This window comes from Chondrus crispus, genomic scaffold (genome assembly GCF_000350225.1).
Source record: "Chondrus crispus Stackhouse genomic scaffold, scaffold_451, whole genome shotgun sequence".
NCBI lineage: Eukaryota > Rhodophyta > Florideophyceae > Gigartinales > Gigartinaceae > Chondrus > Chondrus crispus.
In genome coordinates, this window is record NW_005179354.1 from 16,751 (window position 1) to 29,226 (window position 12,476).

A 12,476-nucleotide genomic window follows, 5' to 3' on the forward strand; every position below is an offset into this window, starting at 1 on the left:
GCCCCCCTTTGGGCTTAATTAAAATCCGGCCATCGGAGTCACCTCCTTGCCATCCAGGGCCCTTCCGCGCCGGGTCAATCCGGCGCGGGGCAGCGGTAGCGCGCGGTTGCCCGCGGCTCTTGCGGTGGCGGGTTACCGCAACGGGTGCCGCCTGTGGCCTACCCCCGGGGTCGCCCGTTGAGGTGAGATCTTCCCGACCGCTTGGTCGGGAGTACCGCTGCGGGTTTTTCTCCGCGCTTCCATGTCGGGTTGACGCGTACCGCGGCCCGACGGGCGGGCGACCGCACTATCGTCGTGACGGGTCATTGGGGGGGCGGGTTCCCGTTCCGCCCGCAACACCCGGTGCGCGTCCCCATTACCGGCTTGGGGCGAAACCGGCCTTTTCCTTGGTATTTTCCGCCTGCTTTTTCCTTGCGGTGGGTGGCTTTTCGGCGTTTGGACGAGCTCCGATTGGGTGTTCCCCTTCATCGGAGGCGCCGCGATCCGCCCCCGCTGCTCTGCGGACCACATCCGCAGGAGCACGGTTTCTGCCATCCAATCGGTCTTGGGTCGCTGCGCCCTTGAGCGCCCGGCGAGGGCTCGCCATGACAGTATTTCCGCACCGGTATCCCCCCGTTGGGTCTTGTCCCCCGGGTGCTAACCCGGGCACGGAAGAGGGCTACACTTTTTCCACCCCGTGGAGGGTGAGACGTAGCCCGCCCGAGTGTTTCCTTGGCCATCGCCGCGTCGGGTCGCCCCGCCGGCGGGTCCGTTCCATCCGCGCCGGGCCTGTCCCGTGCGGTATTAGCGGTGGCGCGCGGTTGTCCGCGCGCGCCAGAAGCGGTCGATGAAGGGTTGCGGGAGGCCTTCGGCGGGTTCCCAGGTATCGTCCGCTGGGGTAAAACCATACCAGCGGACCTTGTACTGGCTGCCGCTGCGGGTCTCCCGGTGAGCGACCAAGTGGTCAACCACGTACTCCGCTGGCGGCTCGGGTGTTCCCGCCGGTGGGTCCGTTGTCGGTGCGGCTACAGTGGGGTCGTGGGGTCCCCGCGGCATCTTGGTTACCCGATCGGTGCTCACGCGGTTCGAGACCCCGTCTTGGTCGACGACCACTGTGGACTCCGTGGCGGATCGGACCCGAAACGGGCCTTCTGTTTTCGGTAAGAGCTTGACGGAGGGTCCTCCTCCGTTGCTCGGTAGGTCTCCTCGCTCGGCGCTCGTCAACGGCCGCGGTGGACGGTCCAGGTAGACAAAGTCTCCCACCGCGATGACCGGACGGAAGCGCACCTTCTTATCGAAGTCGGCTTTGTACCTCCTCTGCGCCGCGGTTAGTTTCACCCGCGTGCGCTCGAGGGCATCCCCGAGCTTCCGCAACGTCGCGCGCTTGTACTGTACCGGGGTCCGCGGGTCTTCCGTGTGGGATCCGGCGTCCTGCGGTACAATACCGGGCAGTGCCAATCCGGGCGGTGATAGCGTCAGCACCAGGTCGAACGGGGATGTCTCCGTTGACCGGTGGACCTGCGTGTTATACGCGAAGGCCAGGGACTGGATGTACTCGTCCCAGTCCCTCTGATGCTCCTCGACATCGTGTCGGAGGCGCTGCACCAGGGTGCGGTTGAACCGTTCGGTTTGCCCATTTGTCTGGGGGTGATAGGCGGTAGTCAGGTGGTGCCTCACCCCCAGCAAGGCGCACACCGCGTCGAAGAACTTGGCGGCAAATTGTGGTCCGTTATCGGTTAGCACGTAACGAGGTGCGCCGTATACGTAGACCCAATTGTCCAGGAAGGCGTTTGCCCTGACCGACGCGGTGGTTGTCGGTAACGGGATGCTGCGCGTCAGCTTCGTAAACCGGTCGGTCATGACGAGCACGTGGCGATTCCCGTGCGCCGTCTTCGGTAAAGACCCCAGCAGATCCATGGCGATGAAATCCAGCGGCCCTGCCGCTGGGAATGGCTTGAGGTCCTTCTGATGCCGCACCAGGGTTCCCCTGGTGGCGGCCCACGAGGCACAATTCCGTTCGGTACTGAAGGCGTCGTTGGCCATATGAGGCCAATAATATTCCCGCCGGAGGGTATAATACATCCTCGTACCGCCCGGGTGTCCTGCCAGGCGGGGATGATGGGCGAGGTACAATATCTTCTCCCTGAGCCGTTTCAGTACAACCCGCTGCAGGGTCCCATCGAGGGGGATTTGCGGACGACGAACCCGTATCGGTCGACGTCGTAGCGCGAGTCCGTGTTCCCCACGGTCTCGGCGGCCGCCCTACAGAAGGGGTCCTCGGCCTGCTCCCGAAGGAACTCTTCCACCGTTTTGGATGAGACGTCGCGTTCTTCGGGTATAACCGCGAACGCGTGCTCAGTTCCCCCCGGGTCGACGGGGGTCTCCCAGTGTACGGTACCTTGGCGGGGGTTATGCTCCTCCTCTCGCCATTGTACCGCGAAACACGGGACCTCGCCCTCAACCGGTTCGGAGGTTGCGCCGTCAACTCGGAGGCGTGATACACCATCCGCGAGTTGGTGCTTAATACCCGGTCGGTACTGTACGTCGTAGTCGTACTCGGCTAGGCGGAGACGCCAGCGCGCTAGCCGGCCGGAGCTATCCGCCAGGTTGAGGACCCATCGGAGGGCCTCATGATCCGTACGGAGGTCGAACGTGTTCCCATATAGATATGGTCGAAGCGTGAGGATGCTCCACACGACAGCAAGGCACTCCTTCTCGGTGGTGGTGTAATTTTTCTCGGCGTCGGTTAGAGCCCGGCTTCAATACCCGATCGGTAAGCGGTCACCGCTCGGCTGCTCCTGTAATAGGGCACAGCCGACCTGGTACGCGCAAGCGTCCGTATCCAGGGTGTATTTCTTTCCGTAACGGGGTGGAGCGAGGATCGGTGGGGACACGAGGCGCTTCTTGAGTTCCACGAACACCTCGTATTCCTCATCGGTAAGAACCTCAAACTCAAAGGGTTGATTTTCCCCGTCTTCCGGTTTAGCGGAGCGGCTATTTTCGCGAAGCCCTTCACGAACCGACGGTACACGTTGCACATTCCTAAGAAGGATCGCAATTCCGTCTGGTTCTGGGGAGGTCTAGCGCACTCGATAGCGACCACGTTGCGGCGCTCGACCTCCAACCTACCTGGTCGGATCACATGCCCCAGGTAAGTGACCGAGTTGCCGAAGAAAGCTCACTTCGACAGCTTCAGCGACACGCCCGCGTCCCGCAGAAAGCGCAAAACCTCGCGGACGTGCGCGAAGTGTTCCGTTACGGTCTTGGAGTAGATGATCACATCACCCAGGTAGATCAGTGCGGTTTCCCATTTTACCCGCGACAGTATAATGTCGACGGCCCGCTGGAAGGTAGCGGGGGCATTCTTCAAACCGAACGGCATGCGGAGGAAGCCGTACAACCGGCAGTGCGACGCGAACGTCGTCTTGTCGCGGTCATCCTCGGCGATTTCTACTTGCCAATACCCGCTGTTGCAATCCAGCGTGGTAAAGACAGTAGCGTCGCCGAGGAAATCGATGCACTCGTCCATCCTCGGCAACGGATAGGAATCCCGAACGGTGACTGTGTTGAACTTTCTGTAGTCGACACAGAACTGCATGGTACCATCCTTTTTAGGGACGAATACCACGGGGCTTCCCCATTCGGCCGTGGTGGGTTCGATTACCCCTGCCCGGAGCATGCGGTCAATCTCCGTTTTCTCTTTTTCCCGTGCGGTTGGTCCGGCGCGGTAAGGCGCTTGGTAAATCGGGCGAGCACCGGGCTTGAGCTCAATCCGGTGCTTCGTGGCCCCGATTTTTCCCAGCTGGCCGGTCCACATCCCCTTGAATTCGAACAGTACCTCGAGGACATCCGATCGTACCTCCTCGTCCTCGGCACCGATGTGGACGTCCTCTTGCCAGGCGTTGAGTTCCTCCTCAGGGGCGGCGGTGTCTTCGGGTTTATCCGTTCCAGCCGCCCCGAGGGGCGCCTTGGGCGGCGTGGCTTGTTCAGCCCCGCCCTTATCCGTACCGTTGTTGGCGGCTTCTTCCGCGCCATCCTTTGCGGTTGAGAGGTTGGAATTAAATATCCCTCCCCCTTCCTTAGCTTCGGCCGCTTCCGCGGCCGAGTCGCCAAGGGTCAGGATGTGAGTGGGCGACGGAAGAGCCAGTCCGACTACGGTATGCTTCGGGATGTGAACCGAGCGGTGCCCAAAATTGCTGAGCATTACCGAGAACGGGTTTTCGGGGGCAACATCCCTGACCCCCTGTGCCATGAGGGTCAAATTCTTGTCCGCGGTTTTTGGGGAGTTCTGTAAAAAACATAGCCCCCCACCGGCGTGGCGACCCTCACCATGGCCTGCGTCATCGGAGGAGTTGTCACCCCTCTGACGAGGCGGATCTTCCGTGACGGTGTGTTGGCGGGGAACGCCACCTGCTTCCGTTCGGGTTTATCCGACGGCGGTAGTTGTTATGCGGTGCTCTTCGAGGCCATCTTGCGGTCGTGCCTCGATGGGGTTGTTCCGACCAACGCCACGGGTGGCGCGTCGTGGAACACGACCTTCCGTTGCGGTGGGAGGATCGCCTTGACGTGGCGATCCAGGAAAGTCGTACCGAGGATACAGTCCACGGCGAGGCTCGTGACTACCAGGAACGGGACGCGCGCCACAAACTCACCGATTCGGACGAGCAGGAGGATTTCCCCTAGTGCCTTCATCGCGCGGCTTGACGCGTCGATGAGCGCTGGGCTCCGAACCGGTTTTATCGATGGTCGCCACGACTCGGCGACACACCGTAAATGGCTGAGGTTCGGGCCGGCTCCTGAGTCAAGCACTGGCGTGATGGCGACCATCAACGCCTGGTTCTGACCAACCGTCGCGGAGATCTTGTAATTCTGCTTCTTGAAGGAGCAGATGGCCTGGACTTCCGTTCGGTTATCCGGCTGCGCTTCCACTGCCGCAGCCGGATCGGAGGTGCCTAAGCTTCTGAGGCTGGGCACGGGGAGAGACGTCGTCGCCTCTACGCGTCCTCCCCGGCTTCCCCCGTCAGCAGCAAGTCCTCGCGGGTTTCATCCGCGGCTTGCGCCACGTGGTCTTTGGTATGGTCGGGGTGCGGTTCCTCGACCACGTTGACGCCCGCGGGGGCCGTTTGACGCTGGGTTGGCCAAGCGGACGGCCCCTGGCGGTTGAACGGGGATCCCGGGCGGAGGCCTTGCCGGATGCGTAGCTTCTGGTAGTTGGCCTCTCGTGCCTCCAGAAGCTCGGCCCGCAGGCTTGCATCGGCAACGACGGGGCACTCCTCTTGTCGGTGGGTGGTTGTCAAGGCAGAACTGGCACTTTGGCGGTCCGGGAAATCTCCCGCCAGAGAGCCGGACGCGTGGATCCTGCCCTTGCCTCCCGTACGGTCCTGTGCGCACGTCGCCAGAGTTGGCGGGTGGAACTGGGGCGCTCGCCGTCGCGGCTGCCGGCGACGGATAATAACTCGTCGGTGGCGAGCTCATCGAGGTCGGCGTGGCGGTTTGGTCCGTCACGGCCAGGATTACTTCTTCAGCAAATCCCCCGGCCGTCGGGATGTCGGATGCCGACTCAACCGACAGCACGGGCCTCGTCCTTGCGGTGCGGTCGAATCTTCTAGCCGCTCCGGACGGCTCTCGGTGAGCCATGGCTGACATCCCTTGTCGACGAGAAGCCCGATTGGTTTCCCCGATCGCTTGCGCATAGCGAGCGACGGATTGGTAGTCCACATCCGGGTGCGTGGCGAGGTAATTACGAACCTGCGCGCACGTGGCGGGCAGTAACCCCTCTACGAACAGGGACTTCAACCGCCTGTCCGAGAATACCGTACCGCAGCGGAGTGCCTTGTCCCAGAGGTGGTTACTGTAGACCTCCTCCGTCATGTTTGAACTTTGACGGAAGGAGGTCACATCCCCAACCGCTTCGGAAATTACCTCGTCGGTAGCATAGGTGCGCAACAGAAAGTTGACCACCTGTGGGTATGTCCGGAGCAGCTCGCGCCGCTCCACGTCAACCGCCATGGTGTTTCCATTGAGACGGGACTGGAGTAAGGCGTGAGCCTGTCCGGTCAGGTAGAATTGGAAGCACCACACGGCGGCTCCTTCGGTAATCCCGTTGTGGTCGCACGCCATCTTGAGGCGTGCGAGGAATCCCAATACCGCAATCGGATCTTGACCGCTGAACGTGTGGGACCTCATCTGCACGTCCAGTTTTTTCCGGTAACGGTTAATGTGCCGCGCTACTGTAGAGTCGTAGCGCGAGTTACGCCGTTCCAGGCGGTATGTCTTGTAGTTGACGGCCTTGGTAAACAGGTCATTGAGGGACCTGATTACCGTGGGCTGTCGCTCGTCGCTCTTCGGGGCAGCCCGGCAGTGTCTGCTCGAGCGACGACGCTCCTTATCCGACTCGGTGTGGTAGTCTTCCGAGTCGGACGGGTCGTGCCGGTGCCGGTCTCGGCTTCTATCGCGGCGTGCCCTGTGGCCCCGCCTGCGAGAGTCTTCCGAACCGGATGGGTCATCATCGGAGGGGTATCCTCCCCCTCCGGCATCGCGGTATCGCCCGTGGCGTGCCTCGCGGTTATCGCGGTATCGCCAGCGGCGTCCCTCGCGGTCTTCATCCGTCCTGTGACAGGGTTCTTCTGCGTCGGAGTACCGGGTGTATTCCACTTCGGTCCTGTGCGTGCCGGGTGCACGTCTTCTGCTCAACCGGTACGGGTCCCGATTCTCTGTCTCGGGGAGCCCCAGGCGGTTGTCTGTCCCGCGGGGGTCGCCCGTATCGGCGAGTATGGGGAGGACATTTTCTGTGGTCCTCCCTGTAGCACCGTGGACGGTTGGGAGATAGATGGCTCTGCCCTCCGGGTGAGGGTCCATTCTATCAATCCCGGGTACGGCGCCGATCGGATCAGCGATATTAAAGCTTGAGTCCGGAACGGTTTCACGGCGCGGCGCCGGCGGCGGTACCGCGCCTCCCGTTTCGGTAAATGTCGTGGCCAGACGGATGGCCACGGCGGAGCTAATAGCTCCCTTTAGAGCCAATGCAGTCGGACATTCGTCCTCCTCGGCGGCGAGCGCTGCCACCACCTCGTCGCGTACGAGGGGGGCGATCTTCTCGTCCAGCAGGGCGCAGAGCGCGGTGTCCGCATGCTCCGCCACCAGTCTTGCTGCCGTTCAGTCGAGGCAAACCTGGACGACCTGAGGTAGTTCCTCAGCGAGGAAATCCTCCATCCAGGTTTGTAGTCGCGGGAGTAACACGCCGTACAGTACTTGTACGCGGTTCCCACCACCGGCCGGTAGCCCGGCGGTGGTGTCCGAAACGGAAGGGGTCTTCTGGCCCCTGGTAGACGGCGGGCGTAGCAGGGCTTCCGGATTGTCGATCCGGGGGCGCTGTGCGCCCCTGCCACTGCGGGTACTTGCTCGCCCGGAGGCGGTATCTTCTCCGGCGGAATCCGCACGGTTCATCGTCGATGATCACTGGCGATCGACGCGGTGATTTTCGACCTCTTTCAATCCGATCGGTAATTGCTCGCGCTGGTGAGCCAGTGCGGGCTCAACCTCTGTAGTTATACCCTCCACAAGAGTACCAAAATGTGGTATAACTACTTTCGTCCCGACCACTCGGAAACGAGGGGGGTTAGAGGTAAGGGAGCGCGCGCCGCTGGGTAACCCACGCGCGAACGCAGACCGTACGGATGGACTCGAAAAGAGGGAAGGCTCACGTGGCCGGTGACGCGCAGCCGGTCGGTAGTGTTAGATCCGGACGGCCGGTCACGGGTTAGAAGCCTGAGACTAAAAGGGAAACCGGAACGGGATAGCAATTAGCCGTAAAGGGAGGGGAGGCGAGTCTGCCTTCCGTTTACTGGAATGGGGGAGGTGCCCCCGGTCTTAACCCCTAAGTGGGACGCCAGGACACCTGTCCCGCTACAGTAGCTGGTACTTACTGTATACCAGCTACTGTGCTAAATTGGCAAATTTGTGCCATTAACTACTATTTACTAGTTAGCCACCGTACGGATTATACACGTGTGCCCGTGGCCACGGTCCCGGCTAACGGCTGTGCCACGTGTTACCCGTAGCCACGCCCGCTGTTACCGGCTGTCCCACGTCGGACCCTTGGGGTACTACTGTACACGGCGGCGGGCGCGTGTACGCCTGCTCGCTACAGTAGCACCCGCCCTCCCGCGCGGTTATCATCTCGCCGGGGGGTTGTGGTGCGGAATTGTACTACAACCGTTTATGGGTTCCCAGGCCAGTTGCACCAAGGGTTTCGTTTATGAACGATATTGTCTCTTTTGCATTGTAACCGCGATCAGCGGCAAAAATAACATCAGCCATGGGGGCTATGGCTCCCCTAGTTGGAGCCCCTCGCACGAACCTCAGCAGCCTTTTCCAAACGTCAACAATTTTCTGTCGAGGCCTCGAGTAATGGCATGCCAGAATTAATGGATTGAGCGCAGAGCACAGTGCATTGCTCACGGCACACAGTGCTTTAGAATGGTTGTTGAGTTGCTGTAAATTAGTGTACTGTGTGACAGCTCTAGAGCAAAGCCGAAGGTGATCATCATTGTAGTATAACCCCGCCTGGGCTTTATTTTAGATTAGATCAACTCAGAATCGGATCGGTTACTGTAGGGCTCGATGCTCTACAGTACCACCACGTGTACCCCCAAGTACAGTGGGCGCACGTGTACACGTGTACGCGCGGGACCGAAGAGCGCACACACACGTGTACTGTCAGCCCCGATGGCTGACAGTATTACAGTGTCGACCGACCGCCACAGTACGTCGCTACAGTACATCGGTACTGTACTATTATGATAGGTTATTATGTACCTTAAATATGGCGCGGACCGGCGGCGGTGGAGGAGGAGAAGCACGGACTTGTCACCCACCGACAGTCAAGGTCCGTCTTCCAGCTTACTTAACACGCGCGATCCGTCTTCGCGCGCCTTAAACGGAACAAACCGGGTAGGGGACACACGCGTACGCGAGCGAGCCTAGATCCGCCTCCGCCCGTCAGCGCTGGTACGTTACCCAGCGCTGCTCCGGGGCGTCGAGGCGTGGATCGGCCCGGGCGTACGCTCGTCCCCGACCATCCCACTCTACCACGCTACCAGAGCCCGCTTCCCTGTCTCGTTAGCAGTGTGTTCTCCCTGTCTTCTCCCCCGAAGGGTCTACGTCGAGCTAAAGCATACACACCTCTACGTCAGGGGGGTGTCTATGCTACAATCATCCAGCAAGAAAGCGTCGCACCAGGTATATATAAAAGGCGGCGGTTCACCGCCGTACACTCTTGTTCCATTTCTTTGATAAGCGCGTTGACTTGTGATGGCTTGTTAGCCCATCTCATCGTAGTGTACTGGACCCGTGCCCTTTTCTGTTTTGTGCAGCTCAAAGCTGACCAAACGTCCTTGTGGCGGTCAGCAGCAACAGCCATCTGAAAAAAAGCTGCTGTTTTCGCGAGACGATACCGTGGTGACTGACTCACCGTATGAAGAGCACAGTACGTACTGCGCAATAATAGCCATAAGTTCTGAGAGTTCAACGGCTGTTCTATTACGAGACACCAGCACCCGATTTATTGCTTCCCGGACCTTCTCGAGCACACTATTCGGCAACGGAGCTTTGAATAGTTCCAGTCGACTCGGAACGAATGCATCGATATTCCCCAAATGACGATTCTGACCATCATAATCTGCACCTCGCACTTCTTCGCAAACATTGCTGAGAACTGCACTGGCCTCCTTCAGAAAGAGTGGGGCGAGATTCTCATCGACATTATCCACAACTCTTTCAATTTTCGCAAAAGCAGATAAATAATCCCAGCCAGGAAGTCCTGCCCGCCTTTGTGCGCTCGACGTAGCGTCTTCGGTGTCACCAAAGACGTGTTGATTGGACGGAATGGAAACGGAATCATCATTCTCTACAGTACATACATGAGCCTGTAAAGGTTCTGCATCTTCCCCCATAAATATGCCGGACAAATAGTCTTCGATAACATTTTGAGCTGCATTCACAGCCGAACTATCTCTTTGAACTGCTGAGGAGGTAGAATTTTGGATAGTAGCCAATTCTTCTTCGTGATTCTGGCATCAGACGAAATGCTTTCACCATCAGAACATGAAACTTCTTGCATATCGGCAAGTTATTGTGAGAAAGAACGATCTCCTTCTTTGATTGACCGGCTTCGTGGAGCCTCATTCGCGTTTTGTAGCGGCTGGAGGGCGGGTGGGGTTTCAGGCACTTCAATATGAACAGAATCTAGAGTACTAAAATGACCGGTTTGTCCCTGACCACACATTGGGGGTTCCATATGACAGCTATTGCCAATGAAATTATTTCCATTTCAAATTCCGATCGTTCCGCCTGATGAGACATTGCCCCGCAGACAGCATTAGCAACGTGTTCGTCTTCAGAGGAGGAGTGGTTGAAACCATGGTCACTTCCGAGAACAGGGTCAGCAGGGACTACAGCTTTCGATTGCTGATTAGTGCTGTAGGCGTTGTTTGACATATTGTTGCGGGGGGAAACGTGATGGGGACGACAGAATAGGATGGAGACAACGGAAGTTTGTAAATGGATGGATCGGGTGATTGTAGAGCGACAAAAGGTAGAAGGATTCTCGGGGGAGCGGCAGAACTTTGAGAGCTGGAAGGGGTGAGAAAGTGATGTCACCCAGGTCTGAGTGTCCTTCAGTGATGATCGGAGAGAAAAAAGTGATATTTTGCAGTGATTCTGAGCGACCTCACTCGTTTTGCGTGCACAGTAGTGATGATCACAACACTGTTGTGAATGTTCACTGCACTGTGGTGAATGTTCACATCACTGAAGTGATCACTCACTCAAATTCAAGTGATGAAATCACCAAAAAACATCACTTTTTCTACCTGCTGGTCACCATCCCTCACCATTTCTGAGTGATTGAAAAATCATCACTCTGGGAGCATAGGGATAGCGGCTTGAGAATCGCATTTTACTGGGCGCGTCGACTAAGTGGAATCTTCTGCAGCGTACAAAAGAGGGAAATAGGTGATTTTGTCTTCAGGAAAGGTCTGTGTTCAGGAAGCGTCAGTGGGCGCGAAACGCAGCCTGATGCGCGCCACTACTTCGCTCATGGCGATGCTATCGGCATGAGACATGCATGCATGGGACGTATGCACGGGTTGACGATGAATAGGTAGGATACTGTACCCAGGGTACAAGATGGTACAGGATGGACATGGATACATGCCGTTTCGAAAGCAATGCAGGCCTGTTGCGTGGTGAAAGCCGCCAGCTGTTGAAGGTGGTGTGGAAACGAGCCAATTGCTGCGCAATGGCAGTGGCAATACGTAGCTCAGGCACGTGCCTCAGGAGGCACAGTGCCCTTCTCTGGTCAGATCTTGAGATATAGAGAGAGAGAGAGTACGGGCGCATACGTATCATGGTATGGTAAGGGAATGAGAGGCGTTCGTTGAAGAGATGGTGCGAGATGCACGGTTCTGTATCAAAAAAAAAAAAAAACAAGCAAGTGCAACTCAATGACAGAAGAAAGTAGAGGATGGGTGCCAAGTATGTAACATGTTAGGCTACGGCGCGTCGCTCTCTCCTGTCTCGGCCGCCGGCTTCAACAAGAGCAACAAGGTCAAAAAAAGGCAACAGGCACTGTCGTTGTTGAATTATGTACACGTCAGTAGTTTGTTTTTATGTTCCCCCAACCGCGGGGGGAAGAGATTCAGAACTGTTAGCGAAAAAACCTGACACTACTATATACGCACACGAGGTTGCGACAGAGAAAAAATTAGACGAAACGTCGCAAGGGGCAGGTATCACCGATTCAAACCCGGGACGACCTGGGGCTGCTCCGTATCCTCATCTTCCTTGATCCTAGCAAAGCGTCCCTTCACGCGGGGCCGTGCATCGGCGAGCTTCTTGCGGCAGTCGTAGCGAATAAGTTTTCCAAACCTGCGCTCTCTGCGCTTTTGCCTAAACCTGACCAACGCAGCCTCCCTGGTCTTCTTCTTAAACTCGCGAATGAGCTCCTGCTTCTCGTGCTCGATACGATCCTTTCGCTCTGCCTAATTCTCGGGCTTGACGGCGCCCTGGGGGCGGTGTTGCATGTGCCCGGCATGGGCGGGCGGCATGACCATGCCTTGAGGGAAGCCCGGGTGCTGGGGACCGGCAAACATGACCATGCCTTGCGGGGCATACATGGGCCCGGGGGCGGAGGGCATCATCATTTGCGGGTGCTGACCGAACATGAACATGCCGTGCGGGTGCTGGTGGGGGTGCGACGGGAGGAAGAAGGGGTGCTGGACCGGGTGCTGGACGGGAGCAGCAGCAGAGGCGGCGGCGGCGGAAGCCTTGGGGTCGGAGGAGGAGACGGTGTGTGGAGATTGTGGAGAGACTGGGGAGGAGTTGGAGGGGACCTTTGCGTCGCCGCTGTTTGGCGAGACGTGTCGCTGTTGGTGGTGTGCGGAGTGCTGAACCGGGTAGGAGGATGTGTCGGGGGAGGGGAGGGATGCAATAAGCTT

At 58.5% G+C, this 12,476-nt stretch overlaps 2 protein-coding genes; one reads left to right on the forward strand and one right to left on the reverse strand.

The window, feature by feature from the left end:
• The first annotated feature begins 10,661 nt into the window (after nt 1-10,661).
• CHC_T00000114001 (hypothetical protein) lies at nt 10,662-11,753 on the forward strand. XM_005718989.1 is given in 2 exon segments: nt 10,662-10,880; nt 10,881-11,753. 1 exon segment carries the CDS (start codon nt 10,662-10,664, stop codon nt 10,878-10,880), a length of 219 nt encoding a protein of 72 aa, XP_005719046.1. The 3' UTR covers nt 10,881-11,753.
• A 211-nt stretch (nt 11,754-11,964) lies between these two features.
• The window catches only part of CHC_T00000115001 (hypothetical protein), a 1,152-nt gene continuing 640 nt past the window's right edge, over nt 11,965-12,476 (reverse strand). The window contains exon 1 of the mRNA XM_005718990.1: nt 11,965-12,476. This exon is cut by the window's right edge and continues 640 nt beyond it. Coding sequence (XP_005719047.1) covers nt 11,965-12,476 — 512 coding nt within the window.